The following is a 15,398-nucleotide window of genomic DNA, read 5'->3' as shown; positions in this document are numbered from 1 at the left end:
CAGGGAAGAGAAAAGTCCCCTTTACGGGTGTAATAGATAATTGTACAATCAAAATTCTAACTTTACTAGTAAACACATAATGAAATGAACTTCTATAAACGAATACTAATCATATAAGACCAAATTGAAACTACATTATGAGTTGGGACAGAAATAAAGAGATGCAACAGAACCATTACACGAGAGCTTTTGATGATGTTATATATGAATGGGTTCTAATGGGAGAGGTAACTGATAAGGGAACTAAAAGGAAAGGAGAAGAAGTGATTAACTAACCTAAAACCAATGCACATCAATAAACACACACATACAAACATATATTCTGCTATATCTTAGTGTCGTTTTAAGCACAAATCTTTAGTCTAAACGAGAAGAGGCTACAGAAAGTAATGTACGAATCAATGAGCACTTTAAACAACTTTATATTTTAATATTTACATACAACAACATCATGCTCAAATATATTTGATTTATGCTACTGAAACCAAAGACAAACAATGAGAGGGATTCAAAGCTAGCATCAACGATTGCGCCAACTGGTCTTACAAAACTAGGCAGAAACTAACGAAAGCAATTTTTCATTTCATGATCCGATGTAAAGCAACAAAGAAGATGAACATACATATTAGCAAAACAACTAAAACTATCAAAGGAAACTTTGGAATGGGAGAAGAAATTCAGCGAGAGTAACAATAGCTCAGCAGATCAGCCAACCAAATCCAAATTGCAACCAAAAATCGGACAGAACCCAGCGACAAAACCCCAACTTAAACATCAATCCAAAACCATACTTAAAGAATAGAGATCGAAGATAAAATGCGGAGATTTGTAATTTTTGAATTCTTTTGAAATGAAGTGAAACTTGAATCAACAATCAAACTCAGACCATACTTTACATATATTTTTTTCGTTTTTGAAAAGATATCGAATTAGAAAAGAAAAGTCCTCAGAAGAAGAAAAACTTCAAAACCCTAGAAATTTTACTACTAAATTTTTTGAAGATTTTTTTGCTGATTTTTCCTTAACCCTTAGACAAGAAAACTCACCTTTTATATAACTCTCAAAAAATCTCGAAGCTTCTACCCAAATAACCGAAAATCCTTACATGTTAACGGTTTTTGGGACAAATGGAAGGCATGTATCGATTTACATCCATCCACGGCTCCCATTCATACAGAAATCGTGCAATTTTGGAGAGAATATTCTTTCTTATATGACAGAAAACCATTAGAATAAAGTGACGTGGAGAGGAAGGGACCCATTTAAGTGAACTCGCCTGAGTTTCAGGCGAGTTGAGGTTAGGCTCAGTGAGGGAGATGATGAATAGTAATGGGTGTGCGCCGTTTCTGTGTTATTTAGGTCTAGGGTTTGGATTAGGGAAATGGTATAAGGAGGCTTATATATGGAGGGAGACCGATGGGTCAAAATAGGCGGGTTTGGTCCAGTTCTTCTTGGGATGGGGCAAGGGGAGTTTTGGACGGGTTTTGGGCATCAAAATGGTCCAAACTCAAATTAAAAACTCTTTCCTCTTCTATTCCCTTTTTTCTTTTTATCTTTTTCTGTTTTTTTTAATTGAACATCCTGAAATTAAAAATCCTAAACTATCTTAAATGTGAAATTAAACTAATTAACTAATTATAAAAATTATAAATATCATTTAATTCTAAATTAAAAGAAAAAAATCAAATTTGTAATTTTCAAATTTGTTATAAAACAAATAATTACTGATTAATTCTAAAAATATAAAAACAAATCCTAAATGCAATGCATGATGTTTTTGGTACTTTTCATGATTTAAATAAAAATTAAACATGCACAGAAAAATGAAAATAATTAAGAAAATTCTACAAAAATTCATAAAATGGCAAATAATTAACAGAAAATCTATTTTCTTGGGATTTTATAGGAGTATTTCGTGTAGGGAAAAAATCACATGCTCACAGCTGCCCCTCTTTGCTCGAAAACACGAAGGATTTTCGGGCAAAGACAAAATGAGCAAACTATGAGGAATTTTTGCCCGTTTGAAACTCCATGAGAAGCATCTTTTGAAAAAACCTGACCGAACCTTACTTTAGAGGTTGCCTACATATCCTCGGCTATAAAGGAATCAGGTCAGTGTAGTTCTGGATGTTTTGATAGTTGGGACTACCGAAAACTGTGATTTCACTATTGTTGCTGTTGTTTTCTGCTTGCTGAGCTCCTTTTTACACCAAGATGAAAGATAAAAAGCTAAGCTAGCTAAGTCTATCAACTAAGAGTTACAAGTTTCCTATCTATAAACCTTCTAAGATTGATCTTGAGTATTGGATGGTTCTTCCTGTAGACTCTGACCTGAATCTTGATGCTCGTTAGCTGCAACTGCTGGTTCATTCTTCTTTTCGGATCAAGGTGGGACATGATAAACTTGTGAAGTCAATCATATCTTGGGCGGTCCGCATCTTTTCCCCGCTGCTGCACTTAGAGTTCAATTTATTTTCTTGTTCTTCCTTTCTTTTATTTGGGTTGAGACTTCTTCTTTTGATCATCTCGAACCTTGTGCCTCACGGTGAAAGCATGTTTACGCACCAAAGCGAACAAACGAACGAAATGTTTTGCCCCAGTTTTCATTAGGAAAATTTCGTGAGATATTGTAACAAAATCTAAACTATTTCATTATTGAAAGCGATGAAATAAGGATTGTGTATCCTTGAGAAAAAATATTAGGGAGTGGAGGCCTATATCCAAACTAAAATCAACTAGGGTTTGGAGACCCAATGTTGGGAAAGCAACTAGAGAGTGGAGACCCTATGTCTAAAAATAAACTCAACTAGGGAGTAAATATCCTATGTTGGAAAGGCGACTAGGTAGTGGAGACCCTATGTCTAAAAATAAAACCAACTACGGAGTGGTGACCCTATGTTGGAAAGGCGACTAGGGAGTAGAGACTCTATGTCTAAAAATAAAATCAACTAGGGAGTGAAGACTCTATGTTGGAAAAGCAACTAGGGATTGGAGACCCTATGTCCAAAAATAAACTCAACTAGGGAGTGGAGACCCTATGTTGGAAAGGCGACTAAGGCATGGAGACCCTATGTTGGAAATGCGACTAAGGAGTAGAGACCCTATGTCAAAAAATAAACTCAACTAGGTAAGGTAGACCCTATGTTGGAAAAGCGACTAGGGAATGAAGACCCTATGTCTAAAATAAATTCAACTAGGGAGTGGAGACCCTATGTTGGAAAAGCAACTAGGGAGTGGAGACCCTATGTCTAAAATAACTAGGGAGTGGAGACCCTATGTCTAAAATAAACTCAACAAGGGAGTGGAGACCCTATGGTGGAAAGGCACTAGGGAGTGGAGACTCTATATCTAACCTAAACTCAACTAGGGATTGGAGACACTATGTAGGAAAGGAGACTAGGGAGTGGAGACCCTATGTCCAAAAATAAACTCAACTAGGTAGTAGAGACCCTATGTTGGAAAAACGACTAGGAAGCGGAGACCCTATGTCTAAAATAAACTCAACTAGGGAGTAGAGACCCTATGTTGGAAAGGCGACTAGGGAGTAAAGACCCTATGTCTAAAAATAAAATCAACTAGGGAGTGGAGACCCAATATTGGAAAGGCGACTCGGGATTGGAGACCCTATATCAAAAAATAAACTCAACCAGGGTGTGGAGACCCTTAGTTGGAAAGGCGACTAAGGGGTGGAAACTCTATGTCTAAAATAAACTCAACTACGGAGTGGAGACCATATGTTGGAAAGGCGACTAGGGAGTGGAGACCCTACATCTAAAATAAACTCAATTAGGGAGTGGAGTCCCTATGTTGGAAAAGCGACTAGGGAGTGGAGACCCTATGCTGGAAAGGCGACTAGGGAGTGGAGACCCTCTGTCCAAAAATAAACTCTACTAGGGAGTGGATACCCTCTGTCTAAAATAAACACAACTAGGGAGTGGAGACCCTATGTCTAAAATAAACACAACTAGGGAGTGGAGACCTTATGTTGAAAAGACGATTAGGGAGTAGAGACCCTATGTCTAAAAATAAAATCAATCGGGAGTAGAGATCTTATGAGGGAAAGGCAACTAGGAAGTGGAGACCCTATGTCTAAAAATAAAATCAACTAGGGAGTGGAGACCCTCTGTTGGAAAAGCGACTAGGGATTGGAGACCTTATGTCCAAAAATAAACTCAACTAGGGAGTGGAGACCCTATGCTGGAAAGGCGACTAGGGGTAGAAACCCTTTGTCTAAAATAAACTCAACTAGGGAGTGGAGACCCTATGTCTAAAATAAACACAACTAGGGAGTGGAGACCTTATGTTGAAAAGACGATTAGGGAGTAGAGACCCTATGTCTAAAAATAAAATCAATCGGGAGTAGAGATCTTATGTTGGAAAGGCAACTAGGAAGTGGAGACCCTATGTCTAAAAATAAAATCAACTAGGGAGTGGAGACCCTCTGTTGGAAAAGCGACTAGGGATTGGAGACCTTATGTCCAAAAATAAACTCAACTAGGGAGTGGAGACCCTATGCTGGAAAGGCGACTAGGGGTAGAAACCCTTTGTCTAAAATAAACTCAACTAGGGAGTGGAGACCCTATGTCTAAAATAAACTCAACTAGGGAGTGAATACCCTATGTTGGAATGGCGACTAGTGGAGACCCTATGTCTAAAAATAAACTCAACTAGGGAGTGGAGACCCTATGTTGGAAAAGAGACTATGAAGTGGAGACCCTATGTCTAAAATATACTCAACTAGGGAGTGGAGACCCTATGTTGGAAAAGCGACTAGGGAGTGGAGACCCATTGTCTAAAATAAACTTAACTAAGGAGTGGAGACCCTATGTTGGAAAGGCAACTAGGGAGTGGAGACCATATGTCTAAAAAAACTCAACTAGGGAGTGGATACCCTATGTTGGAAAAGCGACTAGGGAGTGGAGACCCTATGTCTAAAATAAACTCAACTAGGGAGTGAAGACCATATATTGGAAAGGCGACTAGGGAGTGGAGACCCTATGTCCAAAAATAAACTTGACTAGGGAGTGGAGACCCTATATTTGAAAATCGACTAGGGAGTAGAGACCCTATGTCTAAAATAAACTCAACTAGGGAGTGGAGTCCCAATGTTGGAAAGGAGACTTGGGAGTGGAGACCTTATGTCTAAAAATAAACTCAACTGGGGAGTGGAGACCCTATGATTGAAAAGCGACCAGAGAGTGGAGACCCTATGTCTAAAATAAACTCAACTAGGGAGTGGAGATCCTATGTCATAAAACAAACACAACTAGGTACTCGGGTAAAGTTGAGCACAATATTTCACCCCCAGACGGACAGACAATCCAAGCGCACTATTCAGATTCTTGAGGATATGCTCCGTGCGTGTATTATAGAGTTTGTAGGTTCTTGGGATCATTTCTTGTCGCTGGCGATGTTTTCCTATAACAACAGCTATCAGTCTACCATTCCGATGGCACCGTGTGAGGCCTTGAATGGTAGGCGGTATTGATATCCGGTGGGTTAGTTTGAGCCGGGTGAGGCTAGATTATTGGGAACAGACTTGGTTTAAGATACTTTTGAAAAGGTTAAGGTGATTCAGGATACACTCCGTACATCCTAGTCGAGACAGAATAGTTACATGGACCGAAAGGTACGTGATGTTTCCTATATTATTGAAGAGCAGGTTCTGCTTCGGGTTTTGCCTATGAAGAGGGTTATGAGATTTGAGAAGAAAAGGAAGTTGAGTCCGAGTTTTATTGGTCTTTTTGAGATATTGACAAGTGTTAGAGAGGTTTCTTATGAGCTTGTCTTATCTCCCAGCTTGACAGGAGTTCATCTGGTATTTCATGTTTCGATGCTTCGGAAGTATCACGGTGATCCGTCACATGTGTTGGATTCAGTTCAGTCTAGTTGGACAAGGATATATCTTTTATTGAGGAGCCCACTAGCAAAATTGGACATGCAGGTTCGGAAGCTATGGTCAAAGAACATTGCATTAGTGATTGTTCAGTGGCAGGGTCAGTCTATCGAGGACGAATGAATGTTTTAAGAGGGGGAAAATGGAATGACCTGGCCGATCGTTTTAAGAATTAATTTCGTGATCCCCTATTAACTGCTTTCTCTGTGTTTGTTTCTGCTATTTCGATTTGTCGGGATGATCTGTTTTGAGTTTTGGAGTGTTTTGGGACACTTAGTCCATAAAAGAGAGTTTAAGCTTTTAAAATTTGGACCGTAGTCAGAGCAGTCTGAAGACGGCCTCGAAATGAAATTCCTCCGGTTCCGTTAGTTACGTGGGTGATTTCGGGCTTAGGGGCATGTCCGGATTGTGTTTTTGAGGTATGTGGCTTATTTAGGCTTGAAATACCCAAAGTTGAATTTTTGATGTTTCCGGTTCGATAGTGAGATTTTGATATCAGGGTCAGAATGGAATTTCGACTGGGGTCGTGACACTAGCTGGTTGAGTTAGGTGTCATTACGACTAGTTGGATTTTGGGTCGTGAAAGACCCGACTAGTCGTTTTGAGCTTTAGTGTTCCATTCGGTTGTTTAAAACTTTAATAAGCTTCATATTACATATTATGACTTGCCTGTATGGTTTGTTTCGGTTTTCGAGCGGTTCGAGATTGATTTGGAAGAATGATTCTCGTTTTGGAATCTTTAAGTTGGAACAGTTGACCAAGGTTTGACTTTTGGGCAAACGGACTAGGAATCAGGGTTTAATTATTCCAATAGGGTTGTATGATGATTTTGAACATGTCCACAAAGTTTGGTTAAATTTCGATGAGTTTTGGATAAGTTTGGATTGTATGGTGATTGTTTTCGGTTTCGACATTAATTTGAGTATAAAGGTTACCATATGGAGAAAATGGCCTTCGATTTGTGTTTCGGTAAACTATTATATCCGTATCGTTATTTTGGAACTATAGCAACTGAATCATCAAGTTTCGACATTGTATGAAGAATTTATGGTTATTTTACTAAGAAATAGGTTGTTAGATTTTCCAGATTAATTACGAAGTTGCCACTGAATTCGTAGTAAAAAATATGAACTATTTCCCAATATTAAAACCAACATATCTACTTCATTTTAAGGTCAAATGGAGTGATTTAAAAGCCTAACTTGACTTGAATTTTACAAGGAATGCATTGGAGGCATCAAAAGAGAGTTCAGGATATTTTGGTACATGAAATGAAGTAGAACAGTTCGGCATTTTTGGCTATTAATGTTGTTGGAGTTTTTCTCATCTTGAAAGTTTGGGATTGGGAGAATTTAAGGATGTTTTTCAAGTTTCTTCCATTAGGTAAGGCCTAAACCATAACATAAGTATTTCACTTTGATTCATTCCCTTGGTTTAAGCTTTAACCGCTGATTTTTTAAAACCCATTTAATTCCTTAAATCAAGACCTAGGGTATGTCCTAAATTTTAAAAATTTAAAATGAGTTAGAGGCATTTATTTACTGATTCATTTTGGGTTCTTATTTTCCTATATTAGGAAAATAATATACTCGAATTTGGTGAGTTTTGGGGAGTATTTCGCGAGATATAGGACCCAACTACTGTGGGTTGGACTCTTGGGTTATGAACATCCAATAGCAATATTTTTGGGAATTGGTTGAGCTATCGGACTCCAATTGAGCTGATTTTTATTTGCTTGAGTTTGTATTAGTTCGAGCTTCGCTCGGGTAAGCTTGGATTTGGAATCCAATCCGACATTGACTTTTTTGATAATATATAGATCATAGCTTTGTTTATTGTAATTGGTTTCTCTTACATTATTTGATGTTATTAAGTCATTTTTGGTTAGATTTAAGCCGTGTGGAGGCGAATTTTAGGGGATAAGCTATTTCGGAGAGTTGAGACTAGTTAAGGTAAGAGTCTTACCTAACTTTGTGTGGGAGAACTACCCATTAGGATTTATATTAATTAATTCATTTGTGCTCTATGAAAGCCGTGTACGCAAAGATACAAGTGGGTATACCGGTTGTACGTGATATTTGACCGGTTTAAGCTACTTAGACCCTTTCCATACTTTAATTGATTTGTAGTATCATGTTCTAACTTCTCACAGTCAATCTATCCGTATTTGTGTTAGTCTATTATTACATGCCTCAATTGACTTGTTTAACACTTGTTCTACATCCTATTTGATAAATGATTCTCATTCTTTAGTTGAACTTGTTGCCTCTTTTATTATTACACGTTATCTCTGCATTGTTAATTATCATTTTTTGAAATTATTGCACGTGTTATCCCTTTCATTGTTGATTATCATTACTTGGAGTTATTGTTCATGTTATCCCTTTCCTTATTGATTTCCATTATTTGAAGTCATTGTTACACATTATCTCTTCCATTGTTATACATTGTCTCTCATTGTTGAGTTATTGATGTTGAAGTTATGAAAGTCTTTAAAAAGTTAAGGCATCATTGTTATTGTTGATATTCTTGTACCCGTTGCGTGGAGCCATGAGCTATTATTGTGAAAATATTGATATTGTGATTGTTGGCAAGTTGTAATATATGGGCACTTGTGGTGCGAGTTGTTATTAATATGTGATATTGACGCGAATGCGACGGTGTAAGGCTTGGGGTTAATGTGCATGCGGCGGTATAAGGTAGGACTTATGTGTGTGTTGTTTATACGGGAACTACGTGAAGTCACGCAGCGTCATACGGTGGGCTAGAATGCATGTAGATATTTCGGAAAAACTGTTTTCAAAATCTATTTCAAAGTAAGGCTCACGTAGCGGCATAAGGAAGGATTACATGATGTTCTTTCCATTGTTAGCTTATGTACATCGACAGGTTTCTATGTGTTGTAGGTGACTTGACTTGGTCTCGTCACTAGTATATGGAGGTTAGGCTTGATACTTACTAGGTACTGTTGTGGTGTACTCATGCTATGCTTCTGCATCTTTTTGTGCAGATCCAGGTATTTGGATTGTGTTGTTGAGAGTTGCGTCTGTGCGGCGGGAAAGTTCAAGATATACCTGCTTGACATTCACATGCTTCAGAGTGACCATCTCACTTCATTATGCTATTGTTAAATTGTAATTCAAAAAAATATTGTGTTTAGAAATTCTAGTGTGTTTTAGTGGTGCTTATGACTCCGCACTACCGATTTTGGAAAATGTATAACTATTGACCTCTTGCGGCTATGTATATCATTTAATGGTTTATGATAAATGATTAAATAGTTAAATTTTGTTATTGAATCAGCATGTATTAGGCTTACCTAGTTTTAGAGACCAGGTGTCATCACGACATCCTAAGGTGGGAAATTGGGGTCGTGACATAAGGCTCCTTTTTATAGTGGCCTTCAATGCTTTAGGGTTTTAACGAATTTGAATTAGGCAGTGGAAGGTAACGAAGAGCAGAGAATGATAGCAAGGCGGGTAAAATCAGTAAAAATAGAGGGAAAATCGTGAAAGCGATTTACCTGCATATGATAATGGAGTGAATCGACCGTTGATGAGCGAAAATCCATCTGTCAAAACTTTAATGTCCCGAGCTCATTGCGTTTGACCTCTAGAAATCAAGTAACAATGATGAAGCCTGGGAAACCTTCGTGCATGCTTCCAATTTGAAAGAACATAAGAGAAACTCAGACGATTTGAGGTTTCATTTTTAGGTCTAAGGTTTTAGAATTAGGGATTTTGAATTTTGTCGTTGGAAAATGGAAACAAAATAGTAGGATTCACGATATAGGACACGATGGATGTCCTGAGATTTGATTTTGTGACCTGGAACAAATTTGTGCAAGGCCTCATTATTGATGTTGAGCAAATGAGAGAAAGGAGAGTGAAAAGAAATAGGTGCGGTGGGTTTGGTGGAGAATGACTAAGGTTAGTGACATTGGTAGGTTTAAAGTGGGTGGGTGAAGGGTAGCCGTTGGATCTATCATGACCTAAAATTCATTAAAGATTGTGATGGCGCCAGACACCGCTGTCAAGCAAGTCAACAGTAAATATATAGTTTAGTTCTCATTTTAGTAATTTGAAATCATGATTTTCCTCAATGAAATAGTAAATGATGAATGTTACAAATTAAATAATAATATTTTTAGCAAATTTCAATACTGAATAACCCATAATCATCCTGGAACCCGATGTCGAAAGTGCATGGCATCAACTATGAAAATAAAATAAAATACAACATTTGGGCGGGAAAGAAAAATATAAATACTATAAAGGAGACTCTGCTGGTTGTGGATCGTAACATAAGATGCAGCACGCCTAAATCCCCGCATCAACCATGCTTTTGCACCCCCGAGGCCACTATATGTGTATGTGCCTATACAACAAAATGCACAACAAGTGACGTATAAGTACGAAAAAATGCGTACCCAGTAAGCATCCAGTCTAACCTAGAAGTATTAGTAACGAGATGTCGACTTCGACACTTACTAGTATTCCAATAATATCAGGTACCGTAAAGAGGTAAATATATGTGAGGCAAAGCAAATAAATGAATTTAATAAACATAAAGATATGTGATACAAATTCCCCTATTTAAAAAGAACTCAAGCTTCCCATTAGAAATTCCTTCCTTAACCGGAGCACACAAAAGGGTGTAGTGGACCTCATCAAATAGATTATCATAAATTCTAATTTGAAAAACTCACCGATATACTGTCTTCTTTTCGAATAATACGCACAATTACATGAGGATATGATATAGGAATTGTCGAGGTGTACGGCCCGATCCAACATAAAAGTAAACTATGCACTGCCGAGGATCGAACGACACGAAACATAGATGCATCTATTAACCTGCCGAGGCGAATGGCCCGCTCCCATGAGAATGTTGTCACACCTCCATTTTGTACCACCCGAGAGGGGATATAAGGGAGTTTTTCCAATTTAAGTGGTATTATTCGAAATGGGATTATTTTATTTAATTCAGAGTCGTCACTTGGAATAGTTTGTTTGGTGTCCCAAGTCACCGGTTTAATCTAAAATTCCAAATCGAGGAAATTTGACTTTATTCTAACAGTTGTGAACTAGAAATTCTTAGTAATGAATTCTGTTAACCTGGGAGAAGGTGTTAGGCATTCCCGGGTTCCGTGGTTCTTGCACGATCGCTTAAACTATTAAAATTGGCCTATTATCCGATTTATTACATGTTTTAACCTATTCTGCATTTTTAGCTTAGAACCGCTTTTAATTAACTTAAAACCACTTTTAAGAAGATTCAACGTTATTTAAAACACGCCTTGAACCATGCTACATGAAATGCACCCGCGGTTCGCGACTATGATGAATTATTTAAAGAATGCGCCTAAAGCAACTATGAAGGTTCAAATCAATAACAACATTTGTGAGGGATATATAGAGTTTAATTGATGGCACACCTCGATTTTAAGAGTATTAAACTCTCGAATTAAATTTTTGAGGGCCATATATTACGGGTTTTAAGCATGGCACACCTCAAATTATTTTAAGAAAAGTGGTATATATTTTAAAGGCAATCTAAAGGTACTCTTATTTTTAGTCTAATTTAAAACTAGTTATTGCCACCACGTCATGGGAACCATACCCGTAGTTATAATAATTTAATTGCGTGCATAAAGCAAACTATAGGTATTTAAAGAATTAATTACTTCTAAGTTTGTATTACTAATAAGAGGGCCATGGGTAATTTTTAATGAAAGATGGCACGCCTCCAACCATTTTAGAAGGATTACACTTAATTAAACCTAAATATATTTACATCTAAACTTGGTCTCAAGACATTGATTAATGTATAAAGCAATGCAACAGGCCTAAGCTAATCGAGGCAGATAAGAGGGATTCAAAGCTAGCATCAACTATTGAGCCAACTGGTCTTACAAAACTAGGCAGAAACTAACGAAAATAATTTTTCATTTCATGATCCGATATAAAGCAACAAAGAAGATGAACATACCTAGTAGCAATCAACTGTAAATATCAAATGAAACTCCGGAATGGGAAAAGAAATTCAGCGAGAGTAACAATTGCTCAACAGATCAGCCAACCAAATCCAAATTGCAACCAAAAATCGGACAGAAAAACCACAGTGCCAAAGCTCCAAATCCCAGCGACAAAACCCCAACTTAAACTTCAATCAAAAACCATACTTGAAGAATAGAGATCGAAGAGAAAATGTAGAGATTTGTAATTTTTGAATTCTTTTGATATGAAGTGAAACTTGAATCAACAATCAAACTCAAACCATACTTTATATATATTTTTTCGTTTTTGAAAAGATGTCGAATCAGAAAAGAAAAGGCCTCAGAAGAAGAAAAAATTCAAAACTCTCGAAGCTTCTGCCCAAATATCCAGATATCCTCATGTTTTAACTATTTTTGGGACAAATGGAAGGCACGTATCGATTTATATCCATCCAAGGCTCCCATTCATCCAGCAAATCGTTCCATCGTACAGAAATCGTGCAATTTTGGAGAGAATATTCTTTCTTCTCTGATAGAAAACCGTTGGAATAAACTGACGTGGAGATGAGGGGACCCATTTGAGTGAACTCGCCTGAGTTTCAGGCGAGTTAAGGTTGGGCTCAGTGAGGGAGACGATGAACAGTAACGGGTGTGCGCCATTTCTGTGTTATTTGGGTCTAGGGTTTAGATTAGGGAAATTGTACAAGGAGGATTATTTATGGAGGGAGACGGGTAGGTCAAAATAGGCGGGTTTGGTCCGGTTCTTCTTTGGCTAGGGCAAGGGGAGTTTTGGAAGGGTTTTGGGCATTAAAATGGCCTAAACTAAAATTAAAAACCCTTTCCTCTTTTATTCCCTTTATCTTTTTCTTTTCTTTTTTTTAATTGAAAATCCTGAAATTAAAAATCCTAAACTATCTAAAATGTGAAATTAAACTAATTAACTAATTATAAAAATTATAAACATCACTTAATTCTAAATTAAAAGAGAAAAATTAATAAACTAAAAATTAAAAGACAAAAATGTAAAAATGAGCTATTTTTGTAATTTTTAAATATTTTATAAAACAAATAATTACTAATTAATTCTAAAAATATAGAAACAAATCCTAAATACAATGCATGATATTTTTTGTAATTTTCATTATTTAAATAAAAATTAAACATGCATAGAAAAATGCAAATAATTAATAAAATTCTACAAAAAAAATCCTAAAATAGCAAATAATTAACAGAAAACCTATTTTCTTGGGATTTTATAGGAGTACTTCTTGTAGAGAAAAAATCACATGCTCATAGTTTCCCCTCTTTGCTCGGAAATACAAAGGGTTTTGGGGCAAAGACAAAATGAGCAAACTATGCGGGATTTTTGTCCGTTTGAAACTCCATGGGAAGCATCTTTTGAAAAATCCTGACCGAACCTTGCTTCAGAGGTTGCGTTCATATCCTTGGCTATAAAGGAATAAGGTCAGTGTAGTTCTGGAAGTTTGGGTAGCTGGGTCTACTGGAAAGTGTGATTTCACTACTGTTGCTACTGTTTCTGCTTGCTGAGCTCCTTTTTACACCAAGATGAGAGATAAAAAGCTAAGCTAGCTAAGCCCAGCAACTACGAGTTAAATGTTTCATATCTTTAAACCTTCTAAGCTTAATCTTGAGTCTTGGATGGTTCTTCCTGCAGACTCTAACCTAAATCTTGACGCTCGTTAGCTGCAACCGCTGGTTCATTCTTCTTTTCGGATCAAAGCGGAACATGCAAAACTTGTGACTTCAATCATATCTTGGGCGGTCCGCATCTTTTCCCCGCTGCTGCTCTTAGAGTTCAATTTTTTTCTTTTTCTTCCTTTCTTTTATTTAGGTTGAGATTTTTTCTTTTAATCATCTCGAACCTTGTGCCTCACGGTGAAAACCAGTTCAGACACCAAATCGAACAAACAAACGAAATTTTCTACCCCAGTTTTCACTAGAAAAATTTCGTGAGTTATTGTAACCAAATTTAAACTATTTCATTATTGAAAGCGATGAAATAAGGGTTGTGTTTCCTTGGGAAAAAAAGATTAGGGAGTGGAGGCAATGCTTATATCTAAACAAAACTCAACTAGGGAGTGGCGACCCTATGTTGGGAAAGAGACTAGAGAGTGGAGACCCTATGTCTAAAACTTAAACTCAACAAGGGAGTACAGACCCTATGTTGGAAAGGGGACTAGGGAGTGGAGACCCTATATCTTAAAATAAAATCAACTAGGGAGTGGAGACCCTATGTTGGAAAAGAGACTATGGATTGGAGACCTTATGTCCAAAAATAAACTCAACTAGGGAGTGGAGACCCTATGTTGGAAAGGCTATTAGGGAGTGGGGACTCTATATCTATAATAAACTCAACTAAGGAGTGGAGACCCTATGTTGGAAAGGCGAAGAGTGAAGACCCTATGTTGGAAAAGCGACTAGGGAGTGGAGACTCTATGTCTAAAATAAACTCAACTATGGAGTGGAGACCCTGTGTCTAAAATAACTTCAGCTAGGGTGTGAAGACCCTATGTTGGAAAGGCGACTGAGGAGTGGAGACCCTATGTCTAAAAATAAACTCAACTAGGGAGTGGAGACCCTATGATGGAAATGTGACTAAGGAGTGGAGACCCTATTTCTAAAATAAACTCAACTAGGGAGTGGAGACCCTATTTCTAAAATAACCTCAACTAGGGAGTGGGGTCCCTATGTTGGAAAAGAGTAAAAAAAGAGATTGGGGGTCTTAAGCTACCATTTTTTTGAATTTTTCTTCTTATCTCCTTTTTTTTCATTTTGGTTTTTCCTTTTTTTTTATTTCATGGAATGAGTAAATGCTGGAAAGTATTTGGAGGGGACTTCCCTTCACGGATCGTTGCTACAAAGCTATTTTTAGCCCTTGCGCAGTTTCTTTTGGTTGCACCTGTTTCTTGCAAGGTTGATTTGAATTGCGCTTGTTTCATATTTTCAAACAAAGAACAAGTGTTAGTTTGAAACGGTGGTTGGTTTTGTGGCCTTGATTGTTTTCATACTTCTCTTATGAAACAAGGGACCTTGACTTTTCAAAATTTCACATGATGGTTCAACTGTGTGGGGCTTTGGCCTTTTTATCTTATTCTGCCTTTATGGGCACTTGGCTTTGGATTTCTTTCATTTTCTATAATTTTGACTTCGGAGCATCAGCCATCATGGCCAGTCGCGATCGACTTGATGCACCCGCTGAGGCTGGGTGCCTTTCTTTGCATTCGGATTTTGTCAAACAGAACCCTGTAAACCAATCTTGCTATCTTTTCTTTGTATTAGTTTCGGAGAAGAATTAAACCGAAAGCGATTCAAAGAAAAGTAAACAAAGGATAGGAAAGTTAATATAAAGAGAAGTGCCCCATTCGGGGAGGAAATAAGGACTTATCTGGAGTTCATGCAGACTTCAATAGACATGACATGCTTCTTGTTCTGGATACCCAATTTGTGCATCCATCCAATCTCGCAAAAACCCTTCATAATCCA

The 15,398-nt window shown here is 37.4% G+C and overlaps 1 protein-coding gene across 1 annotated transcript; it reads left to right on the top strand.

Annotated features, from left to right (window-relative positions):
• The first annotated feature begins 5,617 nt into the window (after window positions 1-5,617).
• On the top strand, window positions 5,618-6,019 carry LOC138870920 (uncharacterized). The gene has a single exon (XM_070148763.1). It carries the CDS (start codon window positions 5,618-5,620, stop codon window positions 6,017-6,019), a length of 402 nt encoding a protein of 133 aa, XP_070004864.1.
• Window positions 6,020-15,398: the final 9,379 nt, after the last annotated feature.

The sequence above is a fragment of the Nicotiana sylvestris genome, chromosome 1 (assembly GCF_000393655.2).
Source record: "Nicotiana sylvestris chromosome 1, ASM39365v2, whole genome shotgun sequence".
NCBI lineage: Eukaryota > Viridiplantae > Streptophyta > Magnoliopsida > Solanales > Solanaceae > Nicotiana > Nicotiana sylvestris.
This window is presented reverse-complemented; position numbering and strand designations above follow the sequence as displayed.